Source organism: Passer montanus, unplaced genomic scaffold (assembly GCF_014805655.1).
Source record: "Passer montanus isolate IOZ18808 unplaced genomic scaffold, ASM1480565v1 scaffold38, whole genome shotgun sequence".
Lineage (NCBI taxonomy): Eukaryota > Metazoa > Chordata > Aves > Passeriformes > Passeridae > Passer > Passer montanus.
In genome coordinates this window covers 6,180,101-6,202,130 of record NW_024368596.1, presented here as the reverse complement: position 1 = coordinate 6,202,130, position 22,030 = coordinate 6,180,101, and the positions used below count along the sequence as shown (strand labels likewise).

At 36.4% G+C, this 22,030-nt stretch overlaps 1 protein-coding gene across 2 annotated transcripts in view; it reads right to left on the bottom strand.

The window, feature by feature from the left end:
- THOC2 (THO complex 2) overlaps positions 1-22,030 on the bottom strand; it is a 51,098-nt gene that overhangs the window by 11,769 nt on the left and 17,299 nt on the right. Inside the window, exons 10-31 of one of the 2 annotated variants that reach the window (XM_039717296.1) lie at positions 21,761-21,916; positions 18,605-18,777; positions 18,269-18,464; positions 16,521-16,562; positions 15,798-15,839; positions 14,669-14,799; positions 14,481-14,582; positions 13,183-13,267; positions 11,443-11,536; positions 10,932-11,012; positions 10,570-10,666; positions 8,756-8,873; positions 8,079-8,258; positions 7,316-7,480; positions 6,372-6,647; positions 5,800-5,941; positions 3,347-3,504; positions 2,384-2,512; positions 1,752-1,883; positions 1,485-1,669; positions 576-760; positions 179-284 (exon numbers count right to left, since the gene is read on the bottom strand). In XM_039717296.1, coding sequence (XP_039573230.1) covers positions 179-284; positions 576-760; positions 1,485-1,669; positions 1,752-1,883; positions 2,384-2,512; positions 3,347-3,504; positions 5,800-5,941; positions 6,372-6,647; positions 7,316-7,480; positions 8,079-8,258; positions 8,756-8,873; positions 10,570-10,666; positions 10,932-11,012; positions 11,443-11,536; positions 13,183-13,267; positions 14,481-14,582; positions 14,669-14,799; positions 15,798-15,839; positions 16,521-16,562; positions 18,269-18,464; positions 18,605-18,777; positions 21,761-21,916 — 2,975 coding nt within the window. The remainder of the gene's footprint in view (positions 1-178; positions 285-575; positions 761-1,484; positions 1,670-1,751; positions 1,884-2,383; positions 2,513-3,346; positions 3,505-5,799; positions 5,942-6,371; positions 6,648-7,315; positions 7,481-8,078; positions 8,259-8,755; positions 8,874-10,569; positions 10,667-10,931; positions 11,013-11,442; positions 11,537-13,182; positions 13,268-14,480; positions 14,583-14,668; positions 14,800-15,797; positions 15,840-16,520; positions 16,563-18,268; positions 18,465-18,604; positions 18,778-21,760; positions 21,917-22,030) is intronic. The other variant, XM_039717298.1, reaches the window with a different exon arrangement.

The following is a 22,030-nucleotide window of genomic DNA, read 5'->3' as shown; positions in this document are numbered from 1 at the left end:
GAAATGCATTTATCAGTAAAACTGTGTATTTTGAAAGAAATAATGTCATGTTTTAAACTTTCAAGAAATGGGAGCCATTTACACAGAACCCAGAAGTAAAATTAAAAGGCAGATAATTTCCAAGTGTATTTCTGTGGAAGGAAGAAAATAGAGACTGTGTAAGAATAGTTTTTCTCACCTATTAGATGCACTGTTTCCATTGCTTGTTGTCACCTTCGGTGTAGCGTTGACAGTTTTATTAATAACTTTCACCACACCCTGAGACTTCTCCTTTAGTTTATCTGCTTAAAAAAAGAAAAAACAGCTCTACTTCAACAAGTTGATCTATAACCTACTGGTTAAAATACAACAAGCAGTTGAGCATAGTCATGTCAGGTAACATGTAACTAACAGCTAAAACAGGCAGCACATCCTCTCTCCCAAAACCAAGTGAAAATAAATAACACACATTTTTTTGTATTGAGCATCACAATTATATTTTTTTGGTTTTAGCTTAATGAGGCAAATTTTGAGAAAAGCCTCTGTCAGAAAAATTCTACTAAAAATAAAGATATAATAATCATAGGTGTGTTTACCAGTCTCCTCAGTAGTGCCCTCTTCCAGTCTAACTGTATTTATTGTGAGAGACGTTGGCATCCCAGCACCACCTGGCCCATTTTGTACTGTTGCAGGCACAGCATTCCTGGCAGGTGGGTCTTTGTGGTGAAATTCATTTTCAGGTATCATGAAAGGCTTCCTACTTTTCAACTGTCCAGAATAGCTGCAAGTCGCACAGATTGTTAAATATGCACAAACATAAAGCAAAACATGGGTTGAATCTTAAATGTGGATCTAATCTAACAGTTCATCTGTTATTTATTTCACAGTTTTTCCTAACTGATACGCAGTTTCTTCCCCCTATATTGATGAGCTCAAAAGAAAAAGAAAAACAAACAAACCCACTAGACACAGAAGCAGCCCTACTTCCACACCCTCTTCCTCACCACCACACACACATCCCTGGCCAAACACACAGAACAAACTGACTGCTAACAAAACTTCAAACTGTCAGGGCAACCTGAACTGCCCCTCAGGCATACGAGGGTGATTCCACATTCACCACAGGAAGATGGAACATGTAACTAAGCATTTTAGAATCATATGCACTTCCAATATCTAAACAGTCTTGCAGCAATAGCCCTTGGCTTTCTTCCTTTTACTATCCCTCCTATCTCCTTGCTGCTCTATTATTTCTCTAAAATTAAGCTATGCTCTTGTGAGTGGAAACCTTTACTATTTTAAGGGTTTTACTAGAGTCTTGCAAAGGAAATTAGTGATCCAGCACAAAATGAATGTTTTCATTCACACTGCCAGCACCAAGATGCAGGATAGCGCAATCTTCTGTGATAAGGTAAAAATCAAATGTTAGGACTGTAACAGTTCCGAGTCTTTAGATGCCTTTCATGATCCACTTTTAACCACTTTCTTAAATAAGTTGTTGTTACCCCATAGCCAATGCATATAGATCAGGTCTCTTCTCTTTCTCTTCCTGACATATCTTGTGTACTCTTCTTTCCAAGGCTTGACCCAGGTTCAGCACTTTTGGATACCATGGAAGGATTTTGGTCAGCACAATCAGGATGTTTCTGATATGTGTGTATTCACCTGTTTCCAGACAGTGCACAGAAGCCTAAAACATAAATTAAATCTAATGAAGTTGGGGTTTTTTTAAAGCATTCAAAAAACATAAGGTTTCTGGCATCTCTATATACCTTAGTTAATTTATAGTGCCATTTGTGTACCACGTGTCTAAAATTCTCATAATCCAATTGATCAGCCTTATTTCCACCATCAAATCCAGTTGCTCGTAATATAGTTAGGAAGCCTGGATAGTTGCCACATTCCTACATGAACATCAACAAACAGGAAAAAAATTATTGTTTGGGAAACAAAATTGGTAATTCTAAATTGTAAACTCTAAAGAACGAGACACAATCACACTTTACAAGACTCTCTTAATTTTTCTAAAGCTAATTTATGTTGAAATTTTAGTTATGGGTGAGAGAAAAGTTTATTAATAATTTAACTAGCTGGTACAAGGAGTATTAAGGAGAGTTTCCATATGCTCCCTAAATTATCTTCACGGTAAACTATGTGAAAATCAGAAATGGAAAGGGTTTTTTAAGCAAATTTTTTTTTTTTAACACCATACAAAATTACTTCCACCAAAACTACATGAATTATAATAAAATACAAGTCAATTTTAGGACTATACCATCACAAAAATCCAACTGCACTGTTTTTAAATCAATCAGTTTCACTAAACCCATTTTTACTGGGCTGGATTACACAAATGGTTAGTACATATTCTAATGAGCAAACTCATTTTAGTAATTTCCTATACCTTTTCATATATGACTCTGTCACTGTGCCACCTGGTCACAGTCTCCAGCATACAGCACAAAAACCTGCCATATCTACTGGCTTCATTTTCTGTGCAACTTGCAACTGTATATATAATATCAGAGAAAACCTGTGAATAGAGCAAGAAAACATTATTATGACCTTACTGAATTACAAAAGCAAAAAACCCAACAAAAATTTAAAATTTCTCTCATTTAAAACACCATTAAGCTGGTTTCTAAATACAACAGAGACTGCTTATAAAATATTGTTTGTTTCCCAACTGCTGGTCCTTTATACTCAGCCCAGAATCCAAGCATACAGCTGCTGCTGACACACTGTTTGATAGTTCAAGTGTCTTTACTGACATAAGTGTTTTATTTTCAGATTAATAATGATTTGAGCTGGTAGAAGTAAACATCCAGCCAAGCTGATGCAAAAAAGTGTTTTTCTTTCTTGGCCCACACGGGTCCATCAGACAGGGCTACTTGAGCAGAAATGCTCTTTTGGACACATGAAATCAGAGCAGGAGCAGTGACACAAACAAGCCCCACTGTCTGTAGCACTGGTTGCCAGGGTCAGAAGGGTCCCAAGGATGTTGCTGGTGGGGACAAGCATAAGAAAACTGGTTCCACAGCAGAGGGGAACACAGCTAAAATGGGAGGATGAGAGCAGGCCATAGAAACCCAAGTTACTTAAAAGTTACAAAACCTGAAAACAACTCCTATGACAGCTAATGACTTTACTCCAACTCCAGACCCATTAGGGTAAAACACCAACAACATTTCTTGAAAATAAACCCCTGAAGCTTTAAGAACACTTTGATCAGAAGATCTGAAGTACAAAAGTGAACTTCTGATTGCCACAGGATCTTGTTTACCTCTTTTGGGAGGCAGGGGAGACACTAGTTTGGGATGTTTGCAGTGGTAATGATGAAATTACACACACAATTGTAGCTACTTACTCGGTCATAGCAGAGAAGTGTGGAGAAATTGGGTGTTTTCTGCTGATGCACCAGTTCAACAAAGTGAGCACAGTAAACTGCATCAATTGCCGAAAAAATGCAGCGAGGAAATATACATAACTGTAAAAATTTGGTGATAGTCTCATTTTTGGTAGATTCTTCAAAAAACAAAAGTTGAGAGAGGAAAAAAGAGAATAAAGTAAATTAATGGTTTATCATTCAACTACTCACTTCCCAAGAAGTTCAGTACGACAGATCCATACTCTGGTGTTTGATTTCCATCAGAAAAAGTCAATATAAGAGCAACTGTTTGAGGGTGGGGAGAGAATAGCAGGGTGGATGTAGCAAATGTTTATTTCTTATTGGCAAAATTTTTCTTTCACACAATGGAGCTAAAAACAGGTTCTGGGAAAGCTTCAGTACACAGGTTCTGGGAAAGCTTCAATAAACTCCCCTTGCTCAAATTGTGCACATCAGCAAAGTGAACACCACCTGCTATTTCCCTAGAACACCTTCTTTCATCTTTCTACATGGGGCTGACTTTCAGTTTGGTTTCCTTCAAAACTGAAGAACATGCTGTCTCCACAGAATCCACTAATAACCATTTTTCCAATTAATCCAACACATAGAGGAATTTAAAGAAGAACAGCCTTCAATAAACCACCACCCCAATACACACACATTTTGTGGAAGTTTCATTCTACCACTGAGTAAAAGACAGCACTGTATCAAGTTCAAGAGTTACCTGTTTCTGTTTGACCAACCACAGGCTGGCAAACACATACCCTAACTCCTCCCATGGCAACAAGGAGCATAAAAAAAAGCTGAGAGGAATGTACAGCATGAAAGCAAGGTCAGAGGCAAGTACAGAACTAAAGACTGCAAGTGGATGCCTTCAAAGGAAGAACAGCCATGATCCTCACAAGGGCCACTGGTGGTTTTGCACAGTCATAATATCCAGGGTTTACTTGCTTCAGCTTTGCGATGCTCATGGAATAAAGCTTGCTCAAGAAAGGACTGTCAAAACTTTATGTTGACTTTGTTTAATTTTAGTATCTTCCCTTCAAAGATTATAACAAATATTTGATGCCTAAAAAAATAAAAAAATCGATCAAGGGAATCACAGTTCATAGGACAATCAAGTGTGTGTTGCTTCAGAAGTGTACAAACAAAGCAAATGAACAGCCAGTCAGAACAGGTAGTCTCCAATTGCTAAAGCTACCAGGGTACTCTGCCAAAAATTAACCTATTCTCAAGGGCACAAACACTACCAAAAGTTTGTAGACAGGAAGCCAGTCTTAAAAAGATAAATTAAATATCAATAATTTAAAAAACAATAATAAACCCCACTACTACAGTGGATGTGCTGTTCTAGTTCCTCATGTAGTGCAATTACAGATTATTTATTTTAATGTGCAAATTGCTGGAATAGTACACTTGCCTCTGGATACAATGCTGGGAAACTTCTCTCAGCTGAATCCCAAGCACAAGAGCTAATAATAAGCGATTCCCAGTATCCCACAGAGAGTTATATGAACATCTATGTAAATTATTTTCCACACACTTTTGGGTGCTTCTTTAAGTAGACAAATTTACCAAGTCACCTCTAGACCAAGTTTTAATCAGGCAGTAACTTTTCAACCTGTAATTTCTTGTAGTTCATTTGCTACAGTACATAAAATATTTATAGGGAACAGTGTTTCTTCATTAAACCAGTTGGATGGATCTTACATGAGGTGGACAACAAAACTCTTTTCCACTGGATTATGCTAGGCTTCTTGGGACAGACGAACTACTACTTCCAGTTACAAACTCAAAGTTCATCCAGAGAAGAAAACTGACCAGAGAAAAACATTGCAGATTAACCATACCAGCAGAGTTCACAAGCAACATGAAACATTACAGATGTTTGTAGGAAAAAAGACTTGATTCTGCTTGCTGCATATCTGCTCTATGAAACGTGCATGCTGTTTCATGCATGGGGCTGTGAGGCTGGCACAACACTTATCTTGTCATTGGAACAGGGTTTATGCCACCACCCAAACCCTGGCATATTGCTCCTAATCACAGGACTCAAAGTAAGGTAAGTCAGACCAATCGTCCTGTAGCAATTATACTAACTTAGCAGCATTCTAACTGCAGTTAGCAAGTACAAGCCAGCTTGCAATTAGAAATTTCCACTGAATTGGTCAATCTCTAGCTTATTTTCTAAATTAGGGCAAAATTTAAAAGGTCTTGACATTGCAAGCAATAAAAAAACTTCTCTATGAAAACCAACTACTCAGCATTTGCAAAGACACACTCTAACGAAATTTTACCTTGCTAACAGACTTCAACATAGAAAAAAACTAAATTTTCATATAAACATTAAGAGTATTAGTGCAAGGAAGTTCTGAAGATGAAACACTGACAACTACAAAAACATCCACAGCATTTCCCTTAGACACACTTACTTGCCAGAAGCCAGTTATCTTTCTCTAGTTTCAGTCTCTGTAGAACCCTCTGCACATGCTCCAACTGCTTCTTCTCCTCTTCAAGGAGCTTGTCCTGCAGAGCTGTGCAACGTTCTTTTTCTTTTTTCTTTTTATTTGGAGGCTGTAAAATGTCAGCATAACTCATTGAGTATTATACATAAACTTGCTATAGACAGAGCAATAAGTTCCTGGTAATACTAAACAATACTTGAAAAACTTTTCACTCAAAAATGTTCTGCTCTAATAATCAACTGATTTTTATTTTATGAACACTGGCTGACTATAGTTAAAACAAGAGTGAAAAGACAAACCATAGATACAGGTATAAATACTTGCTTTCTGGAACTGATTTTCCAGTAATTTTCACTTAGTGGAGTCATTTAACATGGGAATTATGAAGGAAAGTCAATCCAAATTATGTTAACGTGGCAAATTGGAATAGATGAGCCAGGTGACAAAACTTCCCAGATCAAAACAAGCTTCATATAATACTTCATGAAAAGAAACTTGTTCAGGCTAGAAATTTGGACAACAAAATTATATCAACATACCATTTCCTGATTGTCATCTATGGCTTTCATCTGGACTTTAAGTTTATTGACTTCTCTGTCATAGCTGCTGTGTGGCACGGCAAGGTCATACATTGTTAAAGACCAGAATGTAGCATAAAACTGAGGGCTGATGTCATCCCAGACTTTAGGGAGGTGCAGAGAAATCACAGCTTCGTGAACAGGAGCCATCACCAGCTCACATGATGTAATGTATTTGTGAACTTTGTGCTGCTGTTTATTTCCCTTCTCAGCTTTTTTCAGTTCATCATACTTTGACTGTGAATAAAAAAAATAAAAGAAATAAAAAACTAATTTAGATACACAAAAATTAAACTTAATAATATAATTTATCTTTTCTCTAAAACTTTTCTATACAACATTTGCTTGTAAAATGTCAGTACATAAAGCACTGAAGAACTTCATACAGAACTTTAGTCTTCATCCTCATTGCACGGATTTGTCTTTCTTCACTGATGCTGCTAACTGCTGTTACAGTAACACATTATGCTATGCCAAGCAAAAACTGCTTTCCATATCAAACTTTTTATATGCAGGAACAAATTAATTCCTGACACTTCCTGAGAGACCATTTGGCAGCTGCAACACTTTCCTCCATGGCAAAAATCCATCTAAAACACCTGCAGAACAACTTACACCTTTGAGGGAACAGGGAGGGAGAGAATTCCTAATGATAACCCAAGACATCCAAAGAAGTGACTTCATTTTGACTTCTGTCTGTTGTGTGAAAGTTGACACATGGACCACATTTCCTAAGATGATTAAGGACAACCTGTTCCAACCCATAGCTTCTATTTCTAACTCTACTAATAAAACTTTTCAAGTTTTATTTAGCCAACAAGCTTTATCTGGAACCTACTACATGTACTGGTAACAGGTACCAGAGAGCAGCACTAGGAGCAGACAAATGGAAGAGTTGTACTCACTGAAATGTGGTGTGCATACATGGGTCTTGAGAGGAAAAATGCAGCATCATGAGGTGTGTGAAACTCATTACAGAGAACATCAATAGAAGGCACTCGCTTAATGTAATCCTCTGTGCTTAGATTGGATGCTAAAAACCCACCAAACTGTACCAGGGTATCATGGCACTACAAGTGAAAAATACAAAAAGTTAGCAAATATTATTATTTTGTTCAACAATTAAGTTAGGGACAGCTTCAAAGTTTGCTTTTTTTCCCCCCCTTTTTGTTTCTTGTTAAAAATGTTAACACCAAATAGTAGAGCAAAAAATCTCTCATCAGGGAAGAACAATAAAATAAAAAACCCCACCTAGAAAAGCCAGCAGAAGTCAAGAGCATTCTCTTCTACCAGAAAGGAATGCAGTTAGTTCCTACTGCCTAAGGCAGCAACAGAACTGTTTTTTAAAAAAAGGAAGTTTCACTACCAAAGTAAGATTGCAAGGAAAACACAATGGACACTTAAGAATTTCACTTTTTATGACAAAGGATGCTTTACTCTTTTACTCAGACATCACTTGTCAATGTAACATAATAAACTTTTAATACACCCATATATTTTAATAGAGCATCCCTTCAATTAGTTTTAAAAATCCTATGTGTTTGTATTTACTGTACTAGATTCTCATATATAATTTTGTTATTTATGTGCTGAATCTGCACATATTGTCCTGATACACTAGAAGTGAACAAAAAGAAGGGAATCTCAAATACAGGTGTTTTTACTTGCCTGATCATACAGTTTTCCCACCAGCTTCAGATGTTTTTCCCCTCCTTCTTGAAAGACAACACCATTTCTCTGTTGAGCCATAAGCAGGCACAGTGGGAGGGCAAGATCATGGTCCAATAATGCATCTTTTAATCTCTGCGATGATTTCTTTGTATTCCTGATTTGGCCAAAGTATCCACCCTGCACAGTACAGAAAAAGTTACCCAAGCTAGGAAACAGTGCATCAGGAATGGAATCCATATAAGCTGACTGCAGAAATACTGATGAATTAACAGCAACAGTTTCCTGTCCATCAGTAAAACTCCCTGGATCCTGTACTGCAATGTATGTATAGAAGAATCAGAAACTAACCAGTCTTGCATGCTTTAATCAGTTTTTGCTACTCCCCCTGAGCAGGGCTGAGCCAGCAGGCCTGCAGCACATCCAAGCTCAGTGGCTGCTGGAATGCACAGGTCTGTCATGTAACACTCTCCTGAGCATGACAGCTGGATGCACAAGAACCAAGGTTCACGTCTACACTGCCTTGGCTGCCTGTCTCAGGCTTGTAAGCTCAAAAGAGGGGGCAACTCTGATAAAACACACACCTTTCTCAGCTGTGCTGCCAGAGTTCTTGAATCAGAGTCTTTAGAAACACCAACAAAAAGCAACAGTCATTATTAAATTTAACACAAACACACCTCAGCTTTCAGCTGCTCTCCACCAGTCATGGCTTCCAACTGCTCCATTGTCATTTCTTCAGTAATTTCTATCCCTGCCATTTTCTGCACCACCTCTTTCAAAATAAGCAAATCAAAGCTGCAAAGAAAACAAAAAAGTGGAGTAAAAACAGGACAATTCGTTTAACAACCAGAAGCTGTGACATTCAATATATATTACAAAGCAGCACCACAATGCATGTTTAACAACATTTTCATTCTTTTTTCAAGAAGAAACTGGTATGTCCAGCACAAGGATTTCTTTATTGCAAGGAAAAAGCCAGTGCTTAGAAGCAATGCAGTCATTCAACAGCTGGATTGGAAGATGGTAGTGAGTGCGGTGCTATTAAGTATCAGCAAATTAATCAAAGTTTATTGATCTCTTTTGTTGCTTTCTATGTTTCAAACTGTTCCTATACAGTTATTTCATGAGTATATTTTGTTAAGGGTGTCTAGAATACTACACAGCCTCAAAAATGTACTGGCAAAGTTAGTCTGGAGAGGTTACTTGGAAACATGGAAATCATCTTAGTTTTACTTGAAACACAAAATATATAAAACACTCCAATAATCATCCTGCCTAGGGACTAGGTTGTACTTCCTGCTCTGAATTCCGTAAGGACAATGACTTTTCCTCAACAGAAGTACAGTAAATTCTATCCCAGTCACACAAAGCAGCAATGTTTTCCAGTTAACTTCTGAAATTTGTGTGACTTACTTATAAAATAATTTCCCCATGCCTTCCAAAAGAAAATTTTATCTTCAAATAATTCATATGGCTTGTATTTTTGTTTGCTGTTCCAACCCTAAGTATCTTTTCTGTCTAGGAACTGCAATATCAGCATAAGTTCCAATACCTGAATATTGCAGTCCCATGAAACTGGCCATACCAGTAAATCCATTTTATTTTTATGATCCCAAGTACTACACTGACTTTTTTCCCCAAAATACTTACAGTTGTGATTTTGAGGAAAGATAATAAACATTACTTACCCTTCCTCTGTAGCTCAATGTGATTGCCATCATCAGAACAAAATGTAGGGATAGAGGAGCATATGAGACTGAATGTCTACATTGCAGGGAAGGGGAAAAAACTACATTTCTCAACATAACTACCCTAAAATGACAGGCTGTATTATCACCATTGGTAAGGTGCCTTTCAGTAACCATATGGGGATTTCTAACAGTAAAAAGTTGATACTCACCTATGTGATAAAATTAAAATTAAAAAAGTAAATGAAACATTAATACTAAGTGATAACAATGGAAAGACAAAAGAAGTCACATTGGAAACCTTGTTTTGAGTTATGATTGACACTGACACATGAAGAAGCAATTCAATCACCACTAAAAACCTGGATAAAGTATTTAAATAATATTAAAATGTCAAGAGCCATCCCTGCAGAGAAGACATTTTGAGAAAAGAAAAACAAACTATAACAGCCACACTGCTTTATATAACAGATACTTATTTTTTAAATAATGTACAATAATGTGTATGATGAAATTACACACTGGAAGGTTTCTTCCCCTGTCTGGTTAGGTGTTAAGAAAACTATTGAAATAAGTTAAAGATGAAAAATCACTGCTTCAAGAATGTCACAGCTATACAATTAGAGGAAAAGTCATGTACTAAAGAGTGCATCATTCTTTCTGCTATTTAACCTTCCCAGTGCTATGAATGGAGTTTGCCACTGCTACAGCAACAACTACATCGAGTGCCTGTGTATGAGCAAAGACCTAAATAACACCTCATTAGCAATTGAGTTTATAAGGATCCATTGTGCAATACTTGCCTTTTGCCAGCTTTCAGCTGGTTGGCTACATACTGCAGGAGGCCTGCAAGTTCAATTGGGTATTTTCGGAAAACGGCACCACAAAAGCTTGCCAGACCTAAAGCAAAAAGAAACAGCTATGACTGTACCTGTTTATTAAACAAACATTAAACTGCATGTGGATCTTAGCAATGCATGCATTTCTGGAATACAAAGGGGAAAAAAATTCCTATTGATTAAACTTGACAGCTCTCCATTTTGTTTAAAATATTAGCCAGTAGGTGCAAGTGAAATATTGATCATAATGATCAATGGTTGAATAGATCATGGGGGAGGTGAAATATTTTAAACATTATTGTAATAAATAAAACAAGCATACTAACTCTGCAGCCAGCTTGAGATTGTAGTGTCATCATGCTTCATTCTCTCCTTCTCAGGGTTTGCCAATGCTTCAATGATACAATCTTCAGTGGAGTTAAAGAAAGTATTTTTCCTCAACTTACAAGCACAAAAGTTACAGGGACTTGTTTTTCTGGCATTCGTAATACATGAACATGATATATAAATACAGCAATCACTAACAATTTTGGTTTTAAAAAAATAAAACCATGAAATAGTAACATAAAAGCAGTATTTACCTCAATATTTATAAGATCACTATGCCTTCAAGATTGAAAGTAGTAAAAACAAAGAATAATTTTCATAGTATGAAAGAATTAATAGAGAGGGTTCCATAATCCACTACAAGTGCAAAGGTATTTGCAAACTTCACTGAAATTTCCAGCAAAAAGTAGTGAGAAAACAGAGACAATATTTACTCACAGATAACATTTAATCTGGCTACAACTGCAGCTTTATCAATAAGTGACGTAGTAATTTAAATCAAAAGGATACATGCCAAGACATCATAGTTCAGGGAAGTGAGGTATTTCAGTGAATCAACAACCGGAGTTATCAAGTTATCATATTTTTGTATTTGTGATAAAATCTGCAAGTGACAACAGACATTCAGCTGAACAGGGACAGTATTCCTTATCTTTCACATAATAAAAGCACTTAACAATACCTGTCTTCAAAACCTACAGAAAACATGCTTAAAATTAATTTTTCAAAGGTCCTAAACAACTGTCAAAATAAATAGGCAATGTCATTAATCTATCTAGTACCAGTGAAACATGTCTCTAACATGTAAAAACAATTCTGTATAATTTCTCTTTTCAATTATCAGCAAATGAAATAATGAAAGCATTTTTTCCTAATATTTCTTAATCCTAAATGTAACATGTCTCTAACATGTAAAAACAATTCTGTATAATTTCTCTTTTCAATTATCAGCAAATAATGAAAACATTTTTTCCTAATATTTCTTAACCCTGAATGCTAGCAGTAGGATTTCCTCTAGCTACATACAGTAATAAAAGACTACTTAAAAAAAAGCTAAAACCATGAAGCTAGGTTGTGAAAGACTACAAGCAAACTGGATTCATCAAGGTCTGGGATGTTCTCTTTGGTACATGACACACATGTGTTTATATTGCAGCAGTAATTTCTTCAAGTGCAATCTTAAAAACTGGTAAATCCATACTCTTAGGTCACATTCGTGAATAAGATGGAGGCCCACCAACACATTTTTACAGATCTCCAGAACTCTGTAGCACCAAGCAATCTTAAAAATCCCTCCCAACTTCGTAGGTGTATTTCAGACTTCAAAGCTTTAAGTTTTCTTCTAAATGGAAGACTCTGATCTTTCTCCACCCCACTCACAGATAGCTGTCAGAACAACTTAACCTGAATTCACATTCTACATAATGTGATCAGCAAACCCTGTACCTGAGATCCATCTCTGCTATCTCAAATTCATTTTTTTCTGCAATTAGTTATTCAAGAGATGTTTCCACATTTAATATGTCACTAAATATTATTAAGTCATATTAAGATCTTACTATGTGCACTACTAAAAAATTACTATATTTTAAAATTTGCATCAAAAGTGTTTTTTCTGCAGTTATTCAAGAGATGTTTCCACATTTAATATGTCACTAAGTATTATTAAGTCATATTAAGATCTTCCTTGTGCACTACTAAAAAATTACTGTATTTTAACATTTGCCTCAAAAGTAAAAAATAATGAAATTAGAACTGCAGGCCCCTTCCTGAACTTCAATTATCTGTTGTCAGGATGAAATAGCATTCAGATACATGTAACTACATACATAATCAAATAAAATTGTAGGATTGCTGTGGCTGAGCTTCCCAATTTGTCTTCCAGAGGGTTTCACATTTTCCTTAGTTAAACGCCTGTAAAAGAGGACATATTTTATTACAAAACACAAGCTAGAAGAATATTAAAACAACAGGTCCGTTTCAGTGAAGAAACATCTCTGTAAGTCTCAGAGACTAAGTTCTCACTAGCAAATGCGTTTTCAAGACACCTCAGCATAGGAATGCTAATCTGCTGAGAACTGGAAATAGAGAAATGCTCCAAGATGCAGACAGTACAACCAGCCCAGTAGTCCCTCTGTTACTGTGGACCATATTCTAGCTTCAGCTTTGAACATAACTGCAGGCCCCTTCCTGAACTTCAATTATCTGTTGTCAGGATGAAATAGCATTCAGATACATGTAACTACATACATAATCAAATAAAATTGTAGGATTGCTGTGGCTGAGCTTCCCAATTTGTCTTCCAGAGGGTTTCACATTTTCCTTAGTTAAACGCCTGTAAAAGAGGACATATTTTATTACAAAAGACAAGCTAGAAGAATATTAAAACAACAGGTCAGTTTCAGTGAAGAAACATCTCTGTAAATCTCAGAGACTAGGTTCTCACTAGCAAATGCATTTTCAGGACACCTCAGCATAGGAATGCTAATCTGCTGAGAACTGGAAATAGAGAAATGCTCCAAGATGCAGACAGTACAACCAGTCCAGTAGTCCCTCTGTTACTGTGGGCCATATTCTAGCTTCAACTTTGAACACTTTGCTTTCCAAAGTAGTCAGTGAATCCTGCAGCACATACACCAAAGTACCATGTAATGCTGTTAGTTGCTGCTGGAAATTTAACTTAGTCACAGCCCAGTCATTTCTTGTTGCATTCAGTACATTAAAAAACAGTATTTCTTTCTTTGTGTTACAGTTCCACAGCATTTCCTACTGAAGATTTGAGTTCAGCCTAAAACCTGCAGTTGACAGTAAATTATACACACAGTGACCTTGAACAACTCACAGCTCTGTGGTTCACCTGCACAACTGAAATCCACTGTATAGGGGAAGGGGGGAAAGGTTTATGGGGTATGCAGCAAATCAGAAAGGAATCAAAACAGTTGTCCCAAGCTTTCACAGCTCTGAGTGCAAAGTTTTATCCAGAAACAGTTAGTTTTGCCTATATGGAAGGGTTCTGATTATCCACATTGTAACACTACATCATTTGCTTTTGGCAAATTGAGAACCTAATTCCCTGACAATGACATCAAATGTGAGGTAAATCTGGAATTGCAGTGAGCCCACTTGAGGGTGAGAACAAATCATTCTGTTCACCTCACTGCCATACATTCAAATATACAGAGATCATTACAAGATTCTTGAGACTCTTTGGAAGAGAGTCTCCACACCTAGAGGAAATATGTAGCACTTACATATTTCATAAGCAAAGCAATTTATCAAAAACCTTACCCATGGAAAAGGCTTTAAGTCATTTAATGGGGCATTTTTCAGAGATTATATACACTTATTGGTGACAAATTTGTCTGAATTCTTGCTTATTTGATGGTTTTTAACTACAATACATTAAATGCTTTATGAACAAGGACTATTTGGGAAATTATTAAGTCATTAGACAGGGAATGTATTTGTCAAGCTTTTTTTTTCTCCAGATGGTGATATGCAATACACTGTACTACAGTTTATAATTACTTATGGAAGAGACTACTTACTTCATGATGTATTTGGCTCGATCTATGGTTTGAGCTTTAACTTTCACAAGCAGTGGGTGACTATTGTATGTTTCATTCTTCCACTGCCCATAGAGACGGTACCTGGAAAAGTTATACAGGAAAATGAATTTCAGAACTGACAATTCAGCAGCCCATTCCAAAGGATGGAAACAAATCATTCAACTCACCGGTACTGGTATGGAAAGGTTTTGAACATTCCCCATAATTCCTCAGACATGCATGCATTGCAGTCCATCAAGGAAAGAGATGGAAGCAAGACTTGATCAGTAATACTCAACAAACAGCTGAACAGCGTTTCCTGGGATAAAGACAAAACCCAAGGTAACTATCAGCAAGTGCCTCAAAAGCAGTGTTATACATGCAGTGCGCAGATGCACAAATGGAAAATTTGATAAAAAAAAAAAACAAATACACCATATGATCAAGACTTCCAGAACAAAAATCTAAATAGGACCTAGAAATATCTCCCAACAAAAATAATCTAGTAAAGAATAGGACTATGGATAAAACATTGACAGTATCTGCCTATGTAAGATACTAGAACAAAGCTGCTGAAATCTTCTGCAGGTTGCGCTCATTTTTGAATCAAACGTACCATTAAAAAATGGATATTGTGTGGACTTGCATGAAGTGCAACACAGGAAAATATTCATTTCGGCAACTGCTTTCAATGTATTAAGGTATTCCTCATGTTTACTTCTATTTTCAAAATTTCAGATAAAAGCCCAAAAGCATTATACATATTTGTAAGACACATTTCCAATTTCCGTGTTTTCAGTATTCTATCCTTACCTTTTCTTAAACATTTCTCTTTTCCATTGAGCTATTTTTGAATAACTATATCAGCAATGAAAAACAACCAAAACAAAACACAAAACCCAGAAGGGATTTTTTTCTGCAATGATTCAGGAAATCAGGATAAGTGAGAAAGGAACAAGTAACAATGAAAACTGCAGAAACCTCATATTGAAAACCCACTTGCTGGTTTAAAAAAAACAAACACTAGTTTTCGTACATTAGATTTCTACTGAACACTTGGATTTCATTGTGAACAATACTGATAAATTAGAAAATTTTGAAATAAATAAATTAAGCAATTAAAAAAAGAATCATCGTAGGAATAAACACCTCTTCCACTTCTAATTTGTCTTTCCTCTATGCTTTTCCCCACCTTTAACTGTATTTGTAGAACAAATAGCTGGAGGATTTCCAGCTGATTCCAAACAAATAAGAAGTAAAATGCACATTTGGTCACCATTACAATCTTGCATAAAAACACCTTCCTCCAAAACTCACCATTTTCTCTTTATCTTCCTGTTTGCTTCCATCAGACTGAAACTATAACAAAGACAACCATGTTAATATAACAGTTACAGTTTCAAAAAAGGGCTATCTCAGCAAAAGCATAAACCTGAAGGGCCAAGCATCTCTTAAATGTTTAATTTGCCATGTCTGTCAGCATTAACGTATTTTTAAACAGAAATTCAAATGCATGGATGAAACACATTCCTTACGTATAGAGGGGCTTTGTACAATTTTGTCCAAAAAGAAGTGATAGCTAGAGCTACAAGGAAACTTGCTATTACATATGAAATATTGAATTTTCTTACTGGAGAGGAAAAAAATTGCCTAAGCATTCACCTTCTACCTAAAAAATCTGAGGACTTCCAATGCAGTTACCAACAGCCATAGATTATTTCCCCCATCTTTCTCTCACAGTAAGACCCTCTAAAGCTTTTAGTCTTTGTTATTAAATTACTTTTTCTCTCTGCTTGCTCCACTCACCATGAAAAGCATATTAAGCTATCACACCAGTAAGGGCACAATTATTTTAAAGGTACACTTTAGCATGAAAGCTGCAGTGCAATGTTAGTAGTCTAACTTTTTAACTACTGTATGGGTTAACTTAGAGTCAAATTACCTTCAGTTACAAGTATTTCTACTGCGTGTTAAATGTAATTTCACAACTAGAACATGCTGATGGCAACAATGCATTAAAAATAACTTTCCCTATGTTACCTTAACCACTCTGTCACTGACGAATTTCTTCACAGTTCCAACCTAAAGCAAATAGCTAAAATGTTGCTCATTCTTGTCAGAAAAAATACATTTACCTGTTACATAAGTATATTTACAGTAAACCTGCACCAGAGATTCCTATAACCATGTAATCTCCATTCCAGTGTACATATCCTCAGAAACAGAGCTTTCTCACAAACCTTCAATATTTCAATTTCAAAGTAATCCTAATAGTCTGCTGACAGCAATAAAATGCATTAGTCCCTTAAATTGTAATTTCCAACTTAATCCCACTGTCAGTGCAAAACAGCTATCACTGAAGTGGTATCAGTCTTCTCACTGGCCAGCAAGAAATGAGCATGCCATGAAATTAAAGTATTTACCACTGGGAAATCTTACCATTCTGGATGAGAAAATGCTAAGAAAATACACAGAGATATGGATGTAGGGAAATAGTTGAAGTTTCCCTCATTTTATTACAAAGACTACATGGAACTGAAAGTTATTGTAGGTCTCTAACCCTATCACTGCATCTTGGAACCTAACAAGAATAAATTCTCCTGACAAAATCTGCTATTTTGAACAAAAAGGTATTCAATCCCAAGAATTATCTGTGTTAGCTCTGCATCATCAGGTAGAGCTGGACATGGAAGCCTCCCCACAGGCAGTACATATGAGTATTCAAATACCTGTTAGTTGCAGTTGAAATAAAAATACTTTTAAGAATACAAAAGTTACAAAACTGAAAACTTCCCCTCAAGTACAACTTAGATCAATCAACCTTCTCCAATTTTCTGTCATAACTTAAAATAAAACACTGGGCAACAAAACCCATGTTTTTTAAGTTTTGAGGAGATGGACTGGTTGTTCATTGATAATAATGCTAATTTTAAAATTATTTATTCCAAAGTTTCTCTGAGCTGCTGTTTAAAAAAAAAAATTGAACCCTCTATTGTTGACTTGAGAATAAACCAGAAACTGACAAGGTAAATTGCCAGAAAAGCAGCAAAAGAAATCATTAGCCTCAATCTGAACTACCAAGTACATTTTAAGGGAGTTCAGAATATAAATTCAACGTTCAGCCTTCTAAAACAGGTCATACTGCCAATCCTTCAACAGACACATGGTCAAAAGACAACAACCCATCTCAAGGGATCAAGGAATTTCTGAAGTTGGCAACTTGAAGTGACTTCCACATCAAACTCATGCTTAGCAGCATAAAAAGATTTGTCACTGACACAAGATCAATACCAGCAGCATTTTAACTAGGTAGAACAGGGGAGAAAACCATGAAGTAAAAGGATGCAACATCCCCTGTTTCCCAAGTAACCTAAACAGCTGGAACAGAAAGCTGAGATTATTTTTACTGCACATGCATTACGTTATCAATCCTTGCTGACTACATTGTTGCTGTAATAATGTAGATGACTTCCAGACAGTCAGTACCACACATCTATTGGGTTTTTTAATTATACACACAGATAATATTTTTAAATATGAATACCATAACAGAAAATTAGATATCACTAAATATCTGTGGTTATAAATCTGAAGTGCCTTAAGTTGTTCATAAAGATGCTTACAGATCATAAAATTGATCAAAAATTAAAATTCTCCAAGTTTGTCCTTAGTCAAGATGTTCTTCTGTTTCAGCATTTGAGTATCACACAATTAGCAAGACAAGCATTTTTTGACACCAGAGTAATTGGTATTTTTCACATTTTTACCAGCTGTTATGTCATACCAACCTCTTTCATAAATGCTTTTCCAAGGCGCACTACTTTTGCAAATAAAATGGGATCGTGGGACAGATGAGGACCAAGGTAACAAAGCATGTTGAACACTTCCTTTCTCAATTCCTCAAAGCTCTCTGCTTGTTTTGGTGCTCTCTTGTTTGGCAAAGAGGAAATTGGTGACCCTTTAGCTCCTTTAGGTACACCAACTCTGAAAAATAAAATGCACAGCATTCCACATGAAGCAGAAAACCTTAGCAATGTATTTATAATTAGGCTTATCAGTGAATTCATGCTGTGAAGACACTGTTTTTGCCCTGGGTAGCAGCAGAATCGTGGCTGTCACTTTACCTGCGGTACAGAGGCTCGATTGTCACATGGACGAGCTGGCAAAGCGCGATCGCGATCGGCTTGTGCGAAGTGGAGTAAAACGGAGGCATCTGATCCATAATGCTTTGTGCATGGTGCCAATCACCAATTTTTAATAAGGCTTCCAATAAGCCAAGTTTTTGATTATCAGGAGGCTGCAAGATAATAAAGAAAAAGTGTGTTCATAAAGTCTCCTTAATGCTTCTCCTTAAGCAGCTGCAATCCACAGCTAGAGAAAACAGCCTTGTATATCAACCGTGTAATAAAAACACATGCAAAATAAAACTTAGCTAGACATTTAGACAGTAAGCAAACATCAAAAGAAGTTATAAACCAATCCATGTAAAAGTAACATCTGGATCAAAGAAAAAGTTTAAAAAACCCCAGACATTTATAAAGTTGTCTGATGTATGTCAGATCACGTATTACTGTCACAATCTATTTATCTATTCCAGTTTATTTCCTTACAGGACATTTTAAGAACAATGCAAGCATTTGAGAATCCTTTATGCTGTCTGTTTTTCTGGGTTTAAAATCACAAACTTCTCTTGCAAAAGCAGATTAGAATTTTAAAAAAGCTAAGCCACACTCAAACCCTTTCTCTATCCTAGTGTGCCTGTATAAGTTTCACATTAGCATCTATTCTAGCAGACTCTAGACTTAAGTGCAAGTCTACACAAAGTTTTTCCAAAACTCCCTTTGTAATACAGGCATAGGAGGAAACAGGACTCAAAATTTCAAAATTAAGGTCATGCCACAAAGCACTTTTTCAGGGGCATGGTATTGATACATTTTATTGTTATAAATTGGTTTCCCTGGCTCCTAAGGTAAAAGTCTATTCATAAGTGACTAGCAGGAAGGAAAACTAGCTGTAAGAAACTACAAGCCCAAAATTATGTTTACACCCAGGGAAGGAAGATTGCAGGTCTAGGACAAAATATTATTATTTTAAAGCAAAATATAATTTTATTTAAACCACACAAGCAGAGACAAGAACAATAATTACTTACAAAATTATTATTTTAAAGCAAAATATAATTTTATTTAAACCACACAAGCAGAGAAGGTCGACTGACAAGAACAATAATTACTTACAATACAGACAATATTGTGGTTCTACAGGAGTGGCTTTAGTGAGGTTTTTCCCCTTTTAAAACTTTAACACTGGCAAATATTTTTCTGATAGTTTTGAAAAGAGAAAACAGCATAGCACAGGGTAACATGCACAGGAAAGCTCCACAGCAAAACCAAGTCAGGTCTCTATTCACGCTGAACTTGGGGAGCTCACACGCTGCTTGACTTTTGGGTAAGCAAGTTCTGACATGAGCTCTCCAAAAGCCAAGACTTGTCTGGCACAGAGGGGTCAGTCTGGAGCTGCTGTCAAACCCATTCCTGCTGCCCACACTCTGACCTGTCCTACCACACAGTTATGGCAAATGCACCTTAAAAGGCAAAAGCAGGCAGCACATTTGTCAAGACTAAATTACTAATATTAGAGTCATGAGATAATAATGAATTTTAACCACACAAAATAAGCACGTTGTGGATCTAGAAATGAGTCAGGTCAATACTTTTTAAACACTGCTTTCCTTATGCAGGCATTTATTCCATGATACTGTATCAAAAATAGCACATTAAATGATGTGCTGGATACAATGTGCCTAAACTTAGGCTGACAACACCTTTCACATGTAGTTACTCCCCTAACTGCTATCAAGTGCACAGCTAAGCACATACAAAAATACTTTTAACACAGAAACAAGCTTTTTAATTGCATAATAGTGCGTGCAGTCACAGAAATTGGTTTCTGTTAAGTACAGCTCTTAATTTTCCCATCACACAGGCACAGACTTTGTCATTTTAATCCTTCAGAAAAATGCTGCAGTTTCTGCTAAAGCTTAAAATTCCCTAGTTCTTAATTCTAAAGCTTAGTCATGAAAGCTTTCTTAATTCCTCTGACATTACTTGCAATTCATACACTACCCATGTCCCATCAAGAGTTTATTTTTCCATCAGAAGAGGGTGACAAGCACACTTCAGAAAATTCTGGGCAGCCCCATCTGACAGCAGGGAAGGTGGGCCAAAGCAATGTGGGGTAAGCAAAAGGGAGGGGATCAGAAATTGAGAGTGAGTGAAAGAAACAGGCAGCAGCTGTGGCTGCAGCTGAGAGGCAGAGGGCAGCGACTGTATCAGATGCCTGAAGGAAGAAAATGGAATTAGATTTTTCAAGCCAGGAAAGAAAAATGAAAAGAGAAAGGAAGGTCAGAGATTAACAGAATCAAAGTGGTGTAGGAGAAGTAGGAATAGGCAGACAAACCAGATTGATAAGGAACACAGCAGGATACAGAAATTCAAGAACAGAAACCACCAAGACTGATTGATCCCTCCCCCCACTCCAGCTTAAAAATGCATATATCAAGCATTTCTTTTTCCCTGTTTTTTTTTTTTTTTGGTTTTAAATAAGGTGTTTAAGAAGTACTTAAGCACTCAAATGAAGATTACAACAGAACGGCCTCTAACAGATCAAATAATTTTATTTCTAAAATAAGGCTTGGACACATGAAATCAAATCAGACCTAGGGCAATATGAACCTGATTTAGCAGGAACTTAAATGAGAGTATAAATTTATATATATGGAGATACAGACTTAAAAGAAAGCACAGTGAGCAATTGCAAGTAGAAATCCTCAATTTTAAGTTTTTTCTACAATGCAGGATAATTACACCAACATTCCTAAGTCTGGCAATTCTTTGTGTCCCAATTCTTGATTGAGAGAACTAACATCCTTATTTTTATGAAATCAACTCAAATTATACTATCGTGGATCCTGGAAGTGCAGCTGTTAAAGGCTGTGAAGTGTATAAATGCTGGGGCATACTTAGTGGAGCCAATACAAAAAAAGGGAAGAAAGAAATCAATTAGCCATGGAACCAAGAATATTTTATATACAGAAATCCAGAACAAACCCCAAACCATGCATTTTTGCACATTCCATACAACAGAAGTGTGGCTGGAAGACAAATACAAGCCATTCAAGAAGCACTTAACTGTTTTTCAAATAAATGTAAGCATGTTTTTATAACAATTGTTTTGTTTAATGTAATTCAAACAATTCTACTGCAAAGAAAGCTACACACCTTTTCTGTTTTCTCCTCCTCTTTTTCCTTTTCTTTCTCCTTTTCCTCAGTCTTTTCAGATGACAAGACGACCATTGTAAGTTTTCTGACAATTTGTTTAGCTTCCACTATCTCTCGCTTGTGCTCCTCAATGATGGCATTATCCCCTGGTAGAAGCTGAAAAAACAGAACATTATATCTCAGAATTGAAGTGACTAACTCCTACTGTGGATCACCTGAGCTTGGATAAGAATTTTGGCCTTTCTTGTTACTAATGTCACAGTGTTTCAG